This window comes from Diadema setosum, chromosome 21, assembly GCF_964275005.1.
Source record: "Diadema setosum chromosome 21, eeDiaSeto1, whole genome shotgun sequence".
In the NCBI taxonomy this organism is placed as follows: domain Eukaryota; kingdom Metazoa; phylum Echinodermata; class Echinoidea; order Diadematoida; family Diadematidae; genus Diadema; species Diadema setosum.
Window position 1 is genome coordinate 19,656,939 of NC_092705.1, and position 21,782 is coordinate 19,678,720.

General features: G+C 36.7%; 1 protein-coding gene across 1 annotated transcript in view; it reads right to left on the reverse strand.

The window, feature by feature from the left end:
* LOC140244378 (uncharacterized) overlaps nt 1-10,334 on the reverse strand; it is a 111,529-nt gene extending 101,195 nt beyond the window's left edge. The window contains exons 1-2 of the mRNA XM_072324017.1: nt 10,029-10,334; nt 9,254-9,308 (exon numbers count right to left, since the gene is read on the reverse strand). Of these exons, the coding sequence (XP_072180118.1) occupies nt 9,254-9,308; nt 10,029-10,069 (96 nt within the window). The 5' untranslated portion in view covers nt 10,070-10,334. The remainder of the gene's footprint in view (nt 1-9,253; nt 9,309-10,028) is intronic.
* Between the last annotated feature and the right edge of the window lie 11,448 nt (nt 10,335-21,782).

Consider the following 21,782-nt stretch of genomic DNA (forward strand, 5'->3'; position numbering starts at 1 on the left):
GCGAAAAGGGCACTAACAGCACACAAGTAACAAAGTCTATAGCGTTAAGGGCCTTTTTGCATAACAGCGGAAGTGGTTTAAGGTCCTTTTGGCATAAGACCGACGATATATTCCACCTACATGGATTTGATATGCCCGTAAATGTTTATCTTTTATCTGTATTAACATAGGTAAAATATCACAAAATTCTGAATCCAAGGCTACACTAAAATGTAACTGAAAGGGGTAGGATGGGGAGTGACTTGTTTAGCAAGAGAGCAAGGAAGATGAGTGACAGCAGCACTGTAATATTATTCCTGTCCTTGGGAAAAATATTTGCCAACTATTCAGAATTTTGTACCAATTCAACAATGCTGCCCATATCTCAATAAAAACAGATTTTTAAATGCCTAAAGTTAGAAGTATCTCTTGATGCATTTGCCATGCAAAAATATGAAGGAAAAAAGAAAGAAGATACGCCAACAGATTGAGATGAGTGCTTACTGTATTTGAACTTCCCTTTCACCTGGGAATGGCACACCTTAGGTTGATTTGATTTGATGTGAGCTGATACAATTTTCTTCTAATACCTTTCTACAAGATGAGTGCAAATTCAAATACACGGCAGATCAACATGGTATGAAGTCAAAAGTTTTTTAAAGCATAATAATCACTGTCAAGAAAGAGTTCTTCATTCTAATGGGCAACTGTTGCCGATTAGCCATCGTTTGAGAAAGATGACAGCCCATCATCGGAACTGTCTCAGGTAGGCCTAAATACAACATTAGGATGTGTTTAGAGAACTCTTTTCTATATCATCAACCATCCTTATGAACTTATCCTGCAATGGTAATCACTGTCACCTCAAAAATATGACATCACCGTGATTGCATCAATTAGGAACAAATTGAACACTATATCAAGTATTAGTGAGCTAGAGAAGAAACATACTGAAGGACGCCATCACAAGCAAAATTTATATTGGATTATATTGGATGGCAGCCTTAGTTTGCAAAACATAACATCATACTCTAGATAACAAAACAATGACATCTATAGACTTATTAAAAAAAGAAAAGAGGAGAAATCTATTCATTTGTTTCAGAAGACCATATGATTACATGATTCCCATTTGTTCTGTTTTCCTTGACTCAGAAGGGCTCCCTATGTCATCCCTAGTAGAGGCAGAAGGCTGCATAAATTTACACTCAAGGAATATGGACTTTAATAGGGCCTACATAAAATGTCTGCCTCTCAAAAAGGAATGACGATCCTTTGATTGGGTTTTCAGTTAAAGCCATTATTTACCATTTGCAGATAAAACAAAAACCCAGCTTTAGTGCTTCAAAATAGTTTTAAAACGTGAGTTAGGAATAGAAACAACCAGTGTAAAAATTAATCGACATTATCTATGTTAAGTATACTAAATGTGAACAATCGTTATAATAGCATTGTTTCTAGACTAAACCATCTACAGTTATGGTTTAGTGAGAAAAATAGTGATATCTCCTTATATTTTAGGCTTTATTGCAAAATTTTTTATATGGTAGGATGTTATGTGATACCACTGACCTACATGCACATGTGCATCATTTCTTAAATCACTGCTCCCAATGGTAAACAGTACCTTTAAATTTTGTGGGAAGGTGGCATTTTGGGTCAAAATACAGTGTATAATGGTTCAAACTGTGAGCTAGCATAGCAGTGAAAGGTGAAGGAACAATTCTCACCAGGAATTTCCTTTTGTCACTGATTGTTTTTCCTGTGTATCCTACAAACAAGGGTTTTCTATTCCTGAACATGATGTTACGTTCAAACCATGAACTGTATGTACATGTAGTAACATGCCTGTCATATAAGTCAGTTGTGTTCAAGGTCACCAATTTGTGGACAACTCCCTCTTAATGGATTTCTCAAATAAAAGCTATTAACTGAAGTTTTTATTTCTTTGGGAGTGCTGCCCTTTGTTTTAAAGGTTTTATCTTAATTTCTGTGGGCCAGGACTGCTCATGCAGGTATGTATTCATCTATCTATATACAGTCTTGATCAATTCAACCTCTATCAACCCTTTAAAAATTCATTTTATGCTAATCATTTGCAAAAGAGTAGTGCAGACAATTCAATAAAACTGCACTCACAAAGGTCTGAAACGAAATGTATAAAAGTATCAAAAAAAGCCATAAAATGGCAGATAATCATCACTGTAACTGCACACGCCCCTCCGATGATATGCCTGCATGTGGAAGTGGGAGGAAGGTGACCTTTTGACAGTCACCTTGGAAAATTCCGCATTATTTTGAATTGTGTTCACAAACTCCAAGTCTGGTGGCAATTGGGATATTTGGCAGATAATAGTTGGGCTGTGCAGATTACTCAGGTCCCATCTGATTTCATGACCAAGATAAATGCGGATATTATCCCCATAATTGAGTTTATGGAAAGGGGTATAAAACAAGAAGGAAGAAGTGGGTTGTTGTTGTGTTTTACAGAAAGAAGAGAGAGAGAGAAAAAAAAAAAGAAGAAGAAGAAGTGGGGCTAGGCTTTAATATGTGTTTCTTATGTCGTGGTGCCCACATAGTGGTACACTCTTTACAGGTGTGTCAAGAGTTGCATGTTGATACTGTGATACAGATTTTATATATAATGTCATTTGCAGTTTATAGTCGTCAAGGAGATTCAATTCAGCATCCGAATGGCTTGTGGCTAAAAACTCAAACACAAATACAAATACTCAGAAATGTGAGTATAAACGGTGGATTTCTGAAGTCAGAAACCCCTTTATGTCAGGGCGTGTTCCATTTCACTAAAGCCTTCCTTCGTACCTTGACAGGATCAAGGTATATCCTTGGTCTTAAACCTAAAAATCTATAGATTCAGTACAAACATCATGCCTTGTGTGTTCAGATGAACATAAAAAGGAGAGAGGGTGGGCATTGCAAAGTATTTTGCCCACTTGTCAAAACAGGAAGTTCAGCAGAAATACCTCAACTTTTTCCTTGCCAGAAAGTGACTTTTCACTGCCAAAGGGGAGTGACCACATGATGGGTTTCAAATGCTATTCAACTCTGCTTTTTGTTGACTGTAATGCATTATCAAATGGAAGACATAAACATGGTAAAAATTTTAACAAAGTAAAATGTGACAAAAAACAATTATGTGATATTTATGCACATTGCTTCCCTAATTATGGCTAATAGTGATTGGTGTCTAAACCATTTATGTGTATAGGCCCTAAATGCAAACTAGGGGTGATGGTGCCATTGCCTCAGAAACCTCCATATTTTCAAAAATCCATTCATAGAATGATATCAGTGAGAATATCCCATATCTTTCAAATCAATGGTGATCTTAAGGGCCTTGGGTTGTGGTCACCTAATTATTCAGTCAAAACATTATTTTTATAATATCTCTGGGTGTGTTTGTGTTAGCATTTGTCTAAACCAATGAGAGAGTTGTGGCATGCTGACATAATATATCTGATTGCAGCCACAACCACTGTTTTGTGAAAATATGTGAAACCTTTAAATTCCAGAGTCTTATTCCAGTGTGATTTTAACCAAATTTCCACCATTATGTTTGTGTGATTGTATTCTTTTCATTAAAGTCAATTTTAAGCTGAAATGGAAAATTGCTTTCCACTTTAATATGCCCATTAATGAAATTGATGAAATTAATAGTTCTACAGGAACTCTATCGCATATTACTCCAGATAACAATGTTCAGTCCTACCTAACAAGTGTGACTTCGGTCATTCTATTCATAATGAATTTTTTAGATCATCATACGCCTGTAGATTACTTTTAATGGAAGAGGAAAAACAATGTATTTCTGATACCAACATCACACTGCTGCCAGTCCTTTTAATGTCATTAACTCAGAGTATGGTGATTTATCTGAACCCAAAAGGACAGGCACCCTGCTTGAGTTGTTGAAAGTTGAAGGGAAGGTCTATGGTTGAATGTGTTGGAAAGCCTGGATGATGTACCTGGTATTTGATTTAGGTTTAGTGAAGGATATAAGGAATGAACTCTTGCTTCCACTATAGTTTAAACAGCCTAGGTCAGAGAGCTCTCAAAACCCTATCGACTCACTCAACTGATATCTGGTGCAGTTACTAGATCTGGACAAACTATGACTTTGTACTTTCCAGACAGCAATTTTTTTTTTAAAGTCACATGTATAACAATGTGTTTCTGTTATATTTACAGAGTTTAGACACTAAAATGAGTCTTCTGCATACAACAAACTACATTCCATTCAACAACTGTGTCTCAAACTCCACAGCCCCTAACACAAAAAAAGCCTCTCTCAATGAGACATACAAGTGGTCTGATATCTCTTTCTCACTCGTACTAAAAAGATGTGATATTCTAGAAGATTTCAGACTTTAATGAGATCTACTGGGCCTAAACAGCATCAGTGGTCTGCCAGTCCAAGATGAAGGGTTGAGGAGGTGTGCTTGGGCTGGCTGGTTCATTACTCACTCAATTAATGGACAGGTGTCCTGGCAAAAACTCAGGACATTAATTATCATGCCCCCTCTTTCAGATATCCCACAATAATCAGCTCATTTCCCCCTGACCACACCAACTCTCCTTACCCAGTCATCGGACCAACCATATCTGTAGCTTTGGTGATTACGCCTATCGATCAACAGACAATGCTATCAAATTATTCAAGGATTAAGACAAATTGCAGCCAAAATTCACTGACCTCCCAATTGGTTTTAGTTGGTTTCTTATCACTAAACACAATGAATCAGGTCTCACTTGCAGCTCTTGCAGCAGCTGATTTTAGGTTAACAACTAAGTTAATCCACAGCATACATTACAGAAATTTAATAAAACTGAAATATTGCATAATGCATTCTTAGCACTTTTGATAACCAATGTAAACATGTCATGTATGACATGAATACCTAAGTACGATTAAAACTAAAAAATTCCTAGATACCACTAGCACTTTCTCCATGACTCTTGTCTGTAAGAAGATGTACTGCATCTTTTCCACGAAGTCACCCAAAACAAAGTATGGGAATCATTTCCATCTCCTATCATCTCCTATATGCATTATGAATGAATATTGTAGTCATACCTACCAAAACCAAAGCCATGCTGATGCATAACTCGAGTACACATGATTATAACAATGTATGATTATATCTCATGTTGACACTCGCAAGGTTCAATTAGATTTCAGATTAAATTAGGAATTCTACAGACTGTTTAATGCCAGGGTAATAATAAAGGCACGGCCCTGTGGTAGAACAGTGTCAACACTGAAGAGGCTACCTAGCTTTTAAAAAAAGAAAAGAAAAAAAAAGCCATACTATTATAATGATCCAGATCATAATCATTATTACTGTCATTATCATTACTATAAGTACTATTGTAATTATACAACCAACAAAGTCATCTGAAACCTGTAAAACAATCTGTTTCTTGGTTATATGTGATATGGTTAATCTGAAATTAACCCGTTCGATACTGAATTCTGAAATCCCCATAGACTTAATACACAGGCCACCAGGTTCCCGTATGGAACAAGTTAAAGGCATTTTTTTAACTCTTCATGTGCCATGGTGGAAACCCCCTTTGTGCCACATTATTCTGAGACACTAACGGTTTCATGCTTTGAGAAAACATTCTGTTTTTCAAGTCTATGTAACTTCTTTAGCTTTCTGTTGAGCTGGGACAAATAGTGAATAAAGTTGTAGAGAAAATGCCAAGCTTTGCTTTGATGTATTATTGCATGACAAATCTATGATTGCTTTTCTTTCACACGACCAGTACCTACATTACTGCAAAGGCATGACTTTTGCACACAAAACAGTGACAGAAACTTAGAAATTACTCTCAAATCCAGTAGAGAATACCTCTTGATAGTCAATCACTACATGAAATGCAAGCTATTATGTGAGAGGAAGGGAAGCGCGAGAAACGCTTTCATTGTACCGCGGCATTTGGCGATTTATCGATCGGATTAGTGCGTTTGAGCAGAATATGCGAAGTTGGCACGCCCTCCACTGAGTCGGACGTGCGAACGTGGCACATAAAGAGTTAATAGTCTATCAGTTTTATAGTATGGTGGTTTTAGTTGAGACCTAACTTCTCTTTTCTATCCTTTTTTTGGTGAGATAATGAAAAACTTCTTGTGAAATATAAAAGAGCATAAAATTCTAAAAGGAATTAGACGTTCATTTGCTGAAAATTGATTTTGAATTGGCTGAGATATCCAAAAGAAGCGATCGTAATATTAAGAGGTGGGACCTGTCACCCATCTTTTATTACGATCACTTTGTTTTACCTTGTTTTTGGATGTCTCAGCCATTCCAAATCCAATTTTCATCAAATAAACTTTAAATTTCTCTTAGAATGGTATGCTTTGTACTATTCCATAAGTGGTTTCTTGGTATCTCACTAAAAGTTAAAAGCCCAATTCCTCATCTCCACCTAAAATACCATCTTAAAGCATGGTTTATTGGGTGAAGTAAAACCACAGGCTAAAAGCATTATTTATTCCTGGACAGTTGGCTATTTAGGCCTAAGTCTTTTCAGACTGGCCTATAACTTGCAGACCCAAAAACATTTTTGAATTGCTTTACACTCACAGAGAGAGGTTTTGAAAGCAAGCTTGAATCATCTCCCCCTAAACACATAAATTTCTCAAATCATGTTTGGACGGATGTGTTGTGGTGGTGTGTAGTAGGCATATCTGCTTATAGGGACACAAAGATATCTGGAGTTGTATGTCTGATGGAGAGCCCATAGAGTTTTTCACACAGGTGTAGCTCGGAATATCATTTGCAGTTGGCACTCATAATTCTAAACACACCTCAAAACATGTTTCAGAATAACAACTTCAAGTGAATTATAACTACAAGGACTTCTTAAAAAGTGTGACCCCCACACCCATAGGGTGTACACAACAAAGGGTCCTTGTTCTTAGCGCATTGCAGGAGCAGAGAGGAAGTCCTAATCAAAGTGGTCGCTCAGAGATGTCATTCTAAAATATCTGACCGCCAAACAGCAGCTACATTCATTTAACATTTGCTAAGTTGATTTTCAACCCCTAGATTCTTCCCTGCTGCTGAGCTTGTCTTGGTCTAGTCTCAGAGTCAGACCCTCAGTAAGACATTCTAGCAAACAACGAATTTGGTTTATAGTATCTATGAATGCAGATGTTTAATAACAAACTACATGATTATGTTGGAATAGTTAAGTATGTGGCAAGCAGCAATATGAAGGGAACACAACTGATATCAGCGAACCTACATTTTGTACAAAATTGTTCTTTCTTCCCCTCCCACAAAATGGGGAAACTTAGAGAGTGTAGCACGGGTTGAAGTCCCACACAAAGATAATTTTGTTCTCACTACGTTTAAAATGCAGGTTTCGAATTAATCAATCAAAGTAGTAAAAATAACACAGTAAGTCCTTCACTCAAGAAAGGAATAACAAGGGTTATTTTTTTTTTCTTTCGTTCCAGGGTGAGAATTCTAAGAAGGATAGTGTAGAGACATTTAATTAGATTAAGTCAAGGCTCTACAAACCAATTATATGCATGCAAGAGAGATTCTATTTCATTCAACAAAACCTTTGGCCACCCTGGCCATTTTTTATCTTTCTTCTAGTACTTGATGCACAAATACGTTGTTCAAAAGTCTGGATGCAAGGCAATATCAAGACTGAGGTCCAAGTTTAGGCCCTTTTGTATCATCAATTGAGGTAAACCTGTGGATTAAATGAGATTTCCTGTGGCTCCCGAGTGGTTGTAAAGAGTATTTATAAGTAGTAGTGTTGGCCTAGTGTTACAAAAGTGGAAAGACACCACCAACATGAACTGCCCTTTATGTCAAAAACTATTTGCCATGATGGGGAAAGTCACTATTTCTGCAAATTTAGGACAACATTTCAAACTCTGAGACAGTCATTGCAGAATTGAGTACTCTTTCTATTCATAATTTAAAGTGGGGACCATTACTGCAGAAAACTTTAGGTCACACGACTACCATCCTCCGTGAGAATTTAATACTTCCTCATGCACACAGAAATTTGAATCCTAAGTTTCTTGTTGGCTGGCCAAGTTGTGTCCTTCTAATATTGAGCAGCTTTATGCAGACTGTCCAGCCAAATGATAGTGTAAATTCAGGACAACGACACAGACAACATCAACTATAGAGCTCTAACTTTGATAGCTTTTGGGAGTTCATCAGCAAAGTTGACGGTTGCAATATGTACAAACTTGTACACCAACTGGTGATTTGGGCTGCACTATGGCAAATTTGAATGTCAGTGGGTAATTTTAGCTGCCCTATTCCTGAAATTGAATTGCCTATTTATGTTTTCTCACGCACGCCTATCCATACTCTTTCACACAATTGGTGCAGAATTGGGTGGGGAAACCTCTATTAACTAGAAAAATAGGAGAAAAAAATGACAGGATGCAATTCTGAAAAATTTGTAAGACATCCAATTCATTACTTGAGGACTTCAAGCTTTTCTTGACATTTTATTCATGTGCAAATGACACTGAACATTTGGCATTGTTTTTGGTCTATTGCATATAATGTGTCAATCCATTGCTATTACTAATTACAATTACCTGTAACAAACAATACTATTATTGTCCAGCACTTTTTAATTTTGTTAACTTAAAAAAGAAGAAGAAGAAGAAGAAGAAAAAAAAAACAACGAGGCATATCAAGACAGAAGTATATTGTCTACATATTGGGTACCTATCATATGTATCATACAACACAAACATCTGTATGTATGTGTATAGAGTATGCACTTCAAATGAAATTAAAGACAAATGAATGAAATGAAAAAAAAAAATGAAATTAAGAGAAAGCAGCTTTAACACATTTAAAAGATAAGTTTAGACCACACACTACATAGAGGAGATATCCCATACCGAATACTGGAAACATATGTGGACACAAGGCACAACGCCAAACACAGGGCTTCTCCCACACAAGAGGCCCAAAACTTTGCAACCCGAACTTTGAAAACTGGGCGGACAGTGTTCAAGTTGATGAATAATTCATATAAATATGCATACAGTCTGTCAATCAGGCACAATGACTGGGCAACGCCCCGTCAAACTAGGATCATCTTTATTCAAATGAAGCAGAGTAGGCGGAGCCCGAATTGTGACTAGTCTCATTCCAGACCCTTTTTGCTTGTCCTTTTTTTTTTCCTGGACAATCGTGAGACTTTCCCCTTTACATTTCTTCAAAATCATGCAATGCGAAGGATTGACTTTACTCACCTCTTGCGCTACACTACACTGTACAATTGCTAAGAGAACACACACCAGCAGAAGCCTGTAATGAAAATGAAAAGATCCAAGAATCTATATCATCAATGGTGTAAATCTGGAGGTATGTGGATACTGCCAATTATTGTCAGCACCAAAAACAGTACGGTACAAAATGCGCCTGCCTGGTTGTGATTCTTGATACCTAGTGGCATACTGCATTACCTTGTTGTGAGCAACTGCTCTCACACTCGGGATAAGAAATACTAGTAGCCGATAACATGACAGATATTAACCTGGTTGTCTGGATTAATCTTTTTCCATTCACGAAGCTCGATCTGACACTCAAGAGCGGGAATCACATATCCGGACGAGATGCCGGTCTTCTGAGCATCCCTATTGTACGCCGGGAGTCGAGTACCGGTATGGCAAAATCAGAAATGAATTTCGGACCATGAAACTATTACGCAGGAACATGAATATCAAAAATCTCAGAAAGTGGCAACAAACATGTGTTACAGTGATAACACATTAAATTAAAGAGACCAACATTTTCGTTTATTTCATCGACAAGGTCTGCCTCGCAGAGCCTCGCTCGTTTGGGACAAGGTAGAAAGAACATGATGATGATGTAGCTAGGGCCGCTTGGAGGGGAGAGTGCAGACAGACAGTCTCGACCTTAATAATTATTTTTATCTAGATGTAAGCTATCCCTAGACAACACCAAGCAACGAATTTATCCTAGCAATAATAGTCTCCTTTATGAATTACGGAAAAGTTTGCTTACCATCTCCATAGACTCCGAAGTGAAGAACTGAAATACGACATTTTCCTCTCGCTTACCGATCGAACGCTCTCCGGGAGCGTTCCTATCAGTTTATACAAAGTTCCTTGGGCAAATTCGCCGCGCAATGGTTGCTAAAATTATCTATTTTGAACACATGGACGGCGGGAGACGATGCCACAAGTTGTGAGAAAGAACTGAATTCTTAGGGTTGAAACCCACAAGAATTGTCGATCGGCAGCGGATGTTTGGCCTGATCAGGCCTGACAAGCTATAGCAGCGTCCCCTACCCAACGGCACTGGTACGCCGCAAATACGGCTCGCTCGTTCGTCGATCAGTAGTCTTCCACTAGCAACCTACAGCGCCATAGCACTTGCACGCTAGCTGTCGGCTGGTCTAACTTGCGAGCGCTGAACTGAGTGCGCGTGTGATACGGTAGGCGTGGTTTAGAATCTTTGTCCAGCTGATTTTTGCCACTTGGGAGAATTGCCAAAATGATCAGTTCGTCTGGTTTGGCTGCCTCTCTTTGATCGTCTCTTGTATCTTTGCAGTCGAAGATGAAATAATTGGGGGCGGGGGAGGGGGTTACGAAGAAGTTCACAAAAGTGGGAATTCAATAGGAATTGGAACAATCCCACACATTTTTCTACCCCCCCCAAAAAAAAAAAAAATAAAATAAAATAAAATAAAATAAATAAATCATGAACCCAGGTCAGAATGGCGATGAAAACTGATTTCGTATATGGTTTTTTTTTCTGTTTTTTTAATGTATTTTTGATGATGATGATGATGCGAAACAATAGCAAATGATAATAACAATAATGATAAATTGTCAACCAGTTGCTCATGTCTTTGAGTTGGGTGGCTGTGATAGATAAAAAGGTTGTTAGCATTGTGGTGGTGGCAGTGGTGGGGCAAGTTGGTAGCTATAGTGGCGACAGAGTTGATAGTGATATCTGTGTTGGCCTTTTAGTTGGAGTGGTTATAGTGAAGGTGATAAAGATGGGATTTTGTGGTTTATAATGATAATGGTGGTCCATGTACTAGTAATAGTATAGGGCCTAATGGTTGTGGGTATTACGGTGGCAGGCAAGCTGTACTGTAACGATGAAAGGATAATGGTGGTGACTGTGGTAGAAATGGTGAAAGTCGCGCTTGTATGGCAGTGCTGGCAATAGAGGCGTGAACAGCGATAATGAAGTGGTGTTAATATTGCCAATAATACACAGTGGTAGTAATGGCAGTATTGCGACACCATGGAGTAGTTTCATGGTGACAGTAATTGTGCTAGAGATGTTAAACGCCATGGTGTTATATAATTAATTGTATGTATGTATGTATGTTTGTTGTTGTTTTTTTATTTGCCTTTGGTCTGTGTAGTTTATTTATCTGTGATTCTTTCTTTCTTCTCTTTCGAAACTTGTTTCCAAAATACGATTAATCAGTTTGAATGAAAACAGAACTGAAACAGTGAAAAATTAAGGAAACAAAATTAGAAAGATAGTTATAAAGTTTCTTAATAGAAGTTGTTTGAAATAGCAACTGATTCTGTAAGCCGTATGTGATTATATGTGAAATACTACTTGCACTCTGGTTACAGTATCGAAAACAAACCCACAATATTTTATTCGTACACATCATGCCCATGGCTCAGATAGACAAAAGGCTCAACGAAGAAGGTTTAGTCATAAGTGCTATGTACCTTATTCAAGTGCAATCATTCATGCCCTCTGTCAAGCTTAATTCACTACGATAGTTCGTCGATTTCACCATACACAACCAAGGTGCTTTGGTGAAGCTGCTCGCCGAGAGAAATGGTAACTCTGGTAAGTTAAAAACTTCTTCTGATTAAAAAAAAAAAATGGATAAAACGAGACGATAAAAGTGATAAATCCAGAAACAGCGATAACGCGGAGGTGGTAGACATCGGTTGCACAGGTTACATCCTCCCAGCACGAACTTTTCACACCAGTACGACCATATTATTTTGGATCGCGCTCTGTGTTTGTTGCTGAGCAAACATAAATACGTGCATTGTTTGTTTAATAGAAAGTAATATATTATAGTTTTGACTACGAATACAAAATACCTCACTATATTTCGTGTTCATGCGATATAGCTACACATGTATACTAGAAAATATAATATGATATAATTTCAAATACTTTAACAAGGAATTTGCTAGTTCATTAATCGTTTGATTAACATTAAACCATTCTTATTTGTCTTTTTTTTTTTTGGAAGAAACAAAATGGAGAACAAATATGCTTGTCCTAAAGTACATTCTAAAATAAAAAAGCATCGGCCAAAATCTTAGGTATAGGATCATTGAAAATCTACCTTTTATAGAAAGTTTCTTGCGTGAAGAGTTAAAGTGTCTTCTGATAAGTAAAATAGAAAACAGTTATTGTCACTGGTATATTTCTTATACATTATCAGAAAAAAACAACAACATCTTCCATACTAAATCTTGTGGCTAATACTGACTGTCACTTTGAAGACATTTTTTTTTTTTTTCCGGGGGGGGGGGGGGGGTGGGGTCAGCTCAAAGTGTCATATCACGTGTGTTCAAGTTGACTCTATATAGAGTCAAATTAGGCGAACAGAATGATTAAGTATCCCACATTAAGTTGGACATGAAAATAAGAGAGGTATGTATGAAAGTATTGAAAAATTTACGCTAACGTCCATGTAAAATTTAAATGTCAATATAAAAGATTTATCAGATGATGTCATCATCAGCTCTTCTAAGAATTACAATTTTTTATTAATGTTTTTGTATACTGATTTTCAAAATTCAAAAAATTACAAAAATTGTTGCTATAATACTAATATCACTGTTTTGTGAAAATGATGTGAAATTATCAAAGTCCATATAACTTGTTTGCATTCGATCTTGATGACAGCAGACTATTATACTGTCCTTCCTTGCTTTACAAACCAATGTGAACATGACATATGTGTAAAATTGCGCTTGACACTCAAGTTGTTAACAGTAATTTGCATCACACTGCACTTCTAGTTTGAATGATACCTTTATAATGAATTCTAGTTTGAGAGAAATTAATCATTAAACATCCCTATATGTAAGAAACTTTGAAACACCATTACACTTTAACATGCTTTTCTGTCTTTGTTGATCCTGGAAAAATTGAACTTCATGACCTACATTATACCATTATATAGTAAAATAGACTTTTTGTTCCTTTTTTTTTTCAGAGAGCGGCCAGTCAAAGTGGAGGAAACAAAATTCTGCAGTCTGCAGGAGTAGTGTCATGCATAAACAATAAAGATCTGGCCAAAAGTAATATTGGGTCAGTTTAGTCGGTCGCAGGAAGTGAAAGTCCTGTCTGATGTGGATCCCAAATGAGCCGTCTCGGTCGACTCGGGAAACCAGTCTCGATTTCACCTTACCCCTCTCCCTCTGGCTCTATACCGCTCATAATTCCCACGAAATAATTCTGTGTAGAGTGGTGCACACCGCACATTATATATATATATATATATATATATATATATATATATATATATATATATATATATATATGTATATATATATATATATATATATATATATATATATATATATAGATAGATAGATAGATATAGATATATAGATATACATCTCACATATACTGTATATATGGTGACGCGGAGAATGTGTAAAAACAGGGGAATGTTGACAGATATTTTCAGAATTGACATAGACGTAAAGCAAATAAAAAAAAGAGAGTATAGAAGAGAGAATATGAGATTGATAGTAAGATGACAGCCTGTACTTTGAGAAATGGAGAGAAAGAGAAAAAAAGAAAGAAAGAGAAAGACGAATGTGAAAAAGATTTTTTACAAATGGTATAATACATGGAGTTACATGAAAAAGAGTACATTGTTGTGTGGACATAGTAGGGCCTATACTACTAAATTGGTAAGGTTAGGGGTTACTTCTTCTTACTATACCAGAGAGTTTATAAAAGAAATGAGATAGCGACATAAAAGCTAAAGATAAAGGACAAAAAAAATGACAATTGAGAGAAGAGATCAAGGGAAGAATGTGAATAAATTCATCAGATAACATACAGGAAGATGATTTAGCAGCAGGTAGATATTACTGTGAAGAAAAAAAAAACAGATGGCAAGCACTTAAGTTGCGTCTCTCGGCCTTTATGACGTCATGATACAGTTTCACACTGTGACACCCAATCTCAGTTCGGTAGCAATACAAACACCATTTTAGCGATGACTTGAAGTATAGCCAGCGCATAATATGGGTTGAGGGGTGTATTATGGTGGGGATATTGACGCGGACAAGAAGAAAATCCCGCATTCAAGGCTTCTTACATTATTGATGTCTACCTATATCAGTCATCTAAAAAGAACATAAAGAAACATGCAGAAGTACATTGTGTATCATTTTCCTGGCCCCGTTTTATCAAAAGATAAAATCGATTTTAAATTTCCTTACTACACAGGCTGCCATATACTTACAGTCGAAATTAACTATATATATTCAATTTTAACTCTTCATAAAACAGGGCCTTGAGTAGGAAATAACTACTTTTTCTGTAGTTATTGCCTTTTGCCAGGATGTAATAGGATCACCTGGCTCTCCAGTCAAACTCTGAATGATCACAGACAAGATTCACAGTACATTATTTCATCTCTTCATTCATCCCTAATAATTCGACCAGATGCAGGTTAATTTTCGTTAGTCCGTTCTCTGTGTTGTTCTTGTTCGCTTTTTATTCCTATAGGGGCATGAAAACTGCACTTCAAATAGAATTAACTAATTGTTATTTTACTCTGGTTTTGCATCATTTCCTTTAAGAAAAAAAAAAGACAATTCATGTGGAATCAATTATCAGAAGCTTGAGGTAATAGCTAAAGGGAACACCAACAACATTTTAATGTGAAAATTAGTAATTAAAAAAATGATGGCATTTCTCTACATTCACTGCAAAAACTATAGAAGGATGAATAAACTTATCCTTTTTAGAGTTGCAGTCCCTTCCTTCTTAGCTTTCGTTTCCCCTCTTATACGGTGATTCGTGAAGAAAATCATTAAAATCGCAATATTCAGGTATAATATATACAACCGGGAAGGTGACGTAAAACCAAGGAGGTGAGGCAGAACGAGGGACACCCTAAAGAGCTCCTAAAAACAATGCACCAGTGAAAACGACAGCCGACATTTCCCATTGTCTTCCATGCTACCCCTGAAAGAATAAAGGCGCTGTTTCCGGTCAAGGGGGCTGAGGAAGTTTGAGTGGAAAAAAGCTTTTCACGAATGGGCCTATTAACCTTTTAAATAGTTAGGCCAACACCAGTTAATTCGTTGATTAGTAGGTGTCCCATTTTGTTACTTAACTTCTTGGCGGAAGTAGACCATTTCCGGATTGTATTTGCTATTGAAAAATCGTGCCATCGGTGAAGACTGTCAGGTGGACCCATGCGGGGTTCTGGACGCCGCTCCCCTTCGCATTCCACGCCTCCTTTTCCATTGTTCACAATTAATGCCCTCTAATCAAACTCGTTTTGCCACAACTGAGTCCAGTCACCCCTGGGTGTTTTAATATGGCATCAATATTGTGCTTACTGAAGGCTATACATATCGGTGCATTTTGACACATTTTTCCTTTGCGGTCGTCCACTATACAATAATTAAAGGCCTCACGATACTCCAGTCTACTTGCCGAATTATAGCTTATAACTTATATCTCTAAATATGTTTTATTGATTCATTTTTCCCCTACAGGTTAGTTCTTTAGTTTCACTGTTCATAAAGAAAAAAACAACAACGACAAATCAAGGTATAACGTCACATCATGATTGACACTAACACGTGTCCCTCCTGTTGTACGTAAAATACATAATACCATCATTACACTTCTACATCATCCCTATGAAACTGGTGAGATGCAGGATGTAGTATTGTGACGCAAGATTACGATAGCCAGGTTGAGGCATTGCCTGAAATGAGTGCTATATTCTCAAGAGTTCCCAAGTACTATTCACCGTGTAGAGGTCACACAAACGGAGACGGTTCTAGATTGATCGCTGATTTGTCTCTTTTTTGTTGTTGTTGAAAGTCAAAAAACAAAATGTTCTCTTTTCAATAGTTTTTGAGGACTCTGTTTAATACACATCTGGCTGGAATTTTCTCCGTGAGTCAAGGGCAGAGCAAATTGGACTACTCGAGTATCTTGATGTATTGCCTCGACATCATTCTTTTCTATTTTTTTTTCCTTTCCTGAGATAATATACACTCTTGTACTTCTATTTCACCTTGGTGGGAAGGATGAAATTACCAGCTGAGGTTTCACAAATCAGCGACTAATCCAGGTATACTGAAGCAGTTTGCTCAGTGTCTGCCATTTTCGCGCACTTTATTCTCCTTCCCTTGGTTTCGTGAGGAATCTTTGCCCTGTCGTCTGTTGCCAATGTATCGAGCGCGAGTATTGATCGCACCGTTTCATGTCAGAGTGCAAACTCGTGGATGTGAGCTTGGTTAATTGGTTTTTACTCGAAACAGCTCTTGGGTTTCAATTTTGCCTTAGGAAATCTCTGTCGATACAGTTGAGTGACAAAACGCAGTCAACCGCTCTACATCGCGAGAATTATGTGTTGTTTTTTTCTCTCTCTTTCCGTTACATTTTCTTCGAAGAAGAAAGTGGTAAAAGTAGCTTGACATTCACCACGTGATGCTGTGAGTTTGCATGTAGCTTTTTCACTGATGGAACGAAAATAAAATTTATCAAGTAGTCCTTATAACACCGAAAATCATCATCCGTGTTCTCTGCCTAAGATAATCAATGATTCAAGTACATCCTCCTAATACAATATCCCCACTCAATGATGTTTATTTCTCCCCATCAAAACCCCTTCTCACCCGCCCATTTTGCATGCTGCTCTGTAAAAAAAAAGGAAAAATATATATAAAAAGTATACGTATAGTCCCTGTATAGAAAGCTTCACACCGAACATTGTTTTATATTTATGTTGTTGCCCTAGTCGGAGAGATACTATTAAAGGAACGTTATCGAAGATGATTCCTTTATTAATTTTTCATCTTCGTTGCAATTACAAAGGATTTCTTTCATAGTCCCAATGCGTCGTGTGTTTTGTTGTTTGTTTGTGTTGTTTTTTTCAAAATGTGACACACGATGAAAGAAAGATGTTCAACAGCCAACAGTGAAAATACGTTCCTTGTGGAATAGTCTAATACAACTGTCATGAAAAACAAATATTTTGATACAACATTGATATTCTACTTAACATTGGAAACCGATTTGTCCGACTTGTGACGTTGCCTAAAGACAGCTTGAAGTGATCATCACTTCCGAGATTATAAACGAGAATCTCGGAAAGAACGGGAATTTTGATTCTACACTTATGCAATCGTGTAATATGCATAAAACAAGGATTCATAGAGTTATATTGCGTGCATGAATTTGCATTTATGGCAAAGAGAAGGCGGTGAACCACTGTGCAGTCTTAGGTTTTTTGTTTGTTTGTTTGTTTGTTTGATTCTTGACTATCATGGCGATTCTGGTTACAGTTTGTTATTCCAAAGCTTCGTTATTCCGAAGGCTCGTTAGTATACTTAACGTCTTTTACGGACCAAGAAACCTAATTTCATATTCTGATAAATGAACTTTCGGAATAACAAATCCCATTTCAATTTCGAATTAAGAACCTTCGATATAAGGAACCTTATTTCACTTTAGGAATTACGAACATTCGGAACAACAAACCTTCAGCATAAGAAACCTTCGAAAAAAAAAAAGCAAAAAAAAAAAAATGTTCGGAGTAAGAAACTCTATTGATCTAGGGAATGTGTGTGTTTCGGAATAATGAATCTCCAGAATGACAAACTTTAGGAATAAAGAATCTTCGGGAGAAGGAAGATCATCCGGCGACTCTTCGTGCAAAGGTATGCACAAAAGAATGAGTGTATTCTGTACTGGTAATCCGGTTTAGTGAATCACACTTTAATGATAAAACCCACGGGATTTACGACCCAATAGTCTTCATTCAAAAAGTGAATATAACAAAATAAACATAATCATAAATCGACTTACCACAAATCACGTTTGGATCAGAAAAACCAAGAAAATTACCAGGGAGGTGAAAGGTGGGAAGCTCACCTCCCTGATCTCACTACATTGCTTCCATGGTTATAACTATAAATGGATGATACCAAAAACTACCTTAATACACCTACCTTAAAACTTCAGAGCATTGGAAAACACGAATATCCATGATAGCTTTAAATGTCAATTTAATATAAAAGCTAGATTAATTTAATAAAATCTGGATTATGAGAAAAGAAAGTTGTGTACGTACAAAGTTTTCCAGCAGGCTTACCAGAAAAAGGATAATGATCACACTATTTTTATGTTGATTTTGTTGTGCAAATTTGAAGATTAACTATCATATCCTTGAATTGAATTGAAAAGGTGTTTTATTCATCAATATTCATCTCTCGCAGCCCGGAGGCTGAATTACAGACATTGTTAACAGATGGCCATGAATTCATTAAAAATACTCACAAAATACAGTGTAGCAATGAAAAAAAAAAAACATACATAACAGAACAACAGAGGATCAATCTTATTCATCTTAACCATTGCACAATGAGATCAACCCATAATACAAAACAAAAACAGATATTACAAATACAATATATCACTATTCTCAATGATTATCAAAAAATAAATTGAGTTTATGTTAATTATGAATGCCGGTCAGATTTTATACTTATTATACAGATGTTGTGTTGTTATACAGCTCAAACCAACGCATTTTACACAACAACGATAATCAGTTTGATTCAAAAAATATTTTCTCAAAATCTTCTCTTCCTAAACATAAACTCCAATATCAGAATACATTCAATCTATACACAGCGCATTACATCAAATCAATCAATCAATAAATAAATACTATATTCGCATTATTATAATTCATGTATTTACGAAAATAGCATCTGATATTTGCACATCTCTCTCTCTCTCTCTCTCTCTCCTTCTCTTTCCCCTTTCTCTCTCTCTCTCTCCCCCCCCCCCCCCCCCCTCTCTCTCTTCTAACTCTCATTCCACTAATACACACACTCTCTCGTATATCTAACAAGCAAATTAATATACACTATTGTTTCGAAAACCAATACTCTGTTTTATATTATTGCACATTTTGCACCAAAATTCGATCTCACGAATAAACAACACCAGAACACCGAAACGTAACATAAAAAAAAAAAAATTGAACCGTTTCTGAGGATAATAATATAAAAAAAAAATACAATTCATACTCTTATACAATTCTCATGGATTTACAGTACACAAAATTACCATAAAGCCATTAAGTTGATGGTTTTGTCGATCGCTACAACCCCTTACCCTTTAAAATTCATCGTTTCTATTTCAACGTCGACTTGAATTAGTGTTTGGGCCAGATATTTAATCATATCGTGACATGTATTTAGCGCTATTATCTGTATTTCTGTATTTTGTGTGTTCGAAAATGAACGTACATAATAATATAACGTTATCTAACTGAACCTTTGGTTGAAATAATGTTTAAATGTAAATATGGGGTATAGTCAAATGCGGATATATTTTGGAAAAAAATGATTAATATATATATATATATATATATATATGTATATATATATATATATATTTTTTTTTTTTTTTGTCAGAAGCAAATAAAAGTGATGGGATTAAATGATAAGTTAAAAGGGTTTTATCAAAAACGTTGTTTAACGTCACCATATCAATGCATTGGTCTGCAGATTCTATTACCCACATTACTCGCGATTGTATCAACACAAAACATTCCAAAAGAATCGATGAATGAACTTTGTGACCTTCCACAATCACTGTTTCGATGTCAGTGTCTGTACTTTCACTTGATTACAGCTTTGTCTACTGCGATTAAACATATCATGTGCACCCTTCATTGGTGGTACAAATAGCGATAGCAGAGGAGCGGAGTATGGGTTTGAGTTTGGAGGGGGAGCATAATAATATGCAGTACCTTATGTCCCCCCCCCCCAAAAAAAAAAAAAAAGAAAAGAAAAGAAAAGAAAAGAAATACAATCGGATATTCGCATTGATGACTGTCAAAATGATTAGACAATCTGCATGCTATTTCAGGGAATAAAAATATAACTTCTTACCTACATTTTGCAGAAAAACCCATTCAATTTGGTTAAGTGGTCACAGAGAAATGTGGATCGTTGTAAAGCATGTCATGGGTCCGTTTCTTCCAAGTTCAGCACTTGGATGCTCTTGGACCTGAACATAATAGACAAAACTCGGAGGGAATTGATTCCTGACATGCTCTACAAAGATCCTCATTTCTCTTTGACCACTGAAGCGAATCGGATGGGGTTTTCTGTTAGATGTGGGTAATAAGTTATAGTTTCATACCCTGAAATTGTATTTGGATTGATTCACAATTTTTAAAGTTATCGTTGTGGGGGCGGGGGGGGGGGGGTCCAGTTGTAGTTTTTTTTTTTTTTTTGGGGGGGGGGGAGGGGGACATACAATACTCAGTATGCAAGTGTTAGGAAGTAAGGTCTCTGCCAAAGTGCGAGGGTCCCTTGACATTTCGTGGGTCATTGGGGTACATAGAGTAGAATGAAATACCCTTCTCTCATTCTCTTTTCATAGCTCTTTTTCCTTCCTTGTCTTTACTTCTGCCGCTTGCCTCTCTTTCTCTCACCCTCAACATCTAGCAGCTTAAATGGTGGGTAACAATTACCAGGTGGTGTTAAACTGACACCAGACGGCCCTAGTGGTTTCCTGTGGAGATTTGCTCGACATGCCTCTCACAAAAATGTAGCGGTTTCTTTACCCGTTCCATCCCATTCCTTTTTCTCTTCCCCCTTTTTTCTGCCATATTTCGAGTTTAACATCCTTTTATATCAAAATCTACCAAATGTATGATTTTATTTTCGTTAGCAATTTCTCTTTCTGCCTACGTCATCTTGTTATAATCATACTAGCATAATAATGATGTAATCATGAACTTTGCTGTAGTCCATTCACTTTCGAAATCGGTCTTACCTGTCAGCAAATTCAGATGTATTATACCACTCTGTCTCTCTTGTAGAGTGCGTTATTTCTATATCCGTTTCGGAAGTATTCTTGGTTAACAGAGAGCTATCGTATAGCTCAGTGGTTATTTGGTCACGTCATCACTGACATAAGTTGAGGATTGAAATTAAATTGAATAAAAGATACTCATCTAGGATCACAGATAGAATTGCATTGTACTTGTATAGATATAGAGAGATAAAGATTAGAAAACGAGAGAATGTATGCCTATAATGCGTATGAAAAATATATATTGCATGGGTGTGTAAGTTTGTTTGTGATGAAGTGTGTATGCATAATCAAATTCACATATAGGCCTACGGTAATAGATATATAGGAAGGAAAAGGTTTCGGAGAGATGCACAATTCAAAAACCTTGACATCCAGCTCTTGTCCAGTCACTGTCGAAAGGGCTGTCGATTTTCACAACAAATCGATCCCGTGCGTGCACTATCGGAAATCGGAAATCGAGTGAGGGACGAGGCTAGACTAAAGGACAGGCGCTCTGTTCTTGCCCCACGATACAAGGACGACGTTGCACCATCCGTTATAAATCGTTGCCTGATGTTTCCATTGGGTTTGAGTTAAACTAGGACTTCACGTCTCTAAATATTCTAAATCGATTGAACTTTTATACCATAATACCTGTGTGCATAT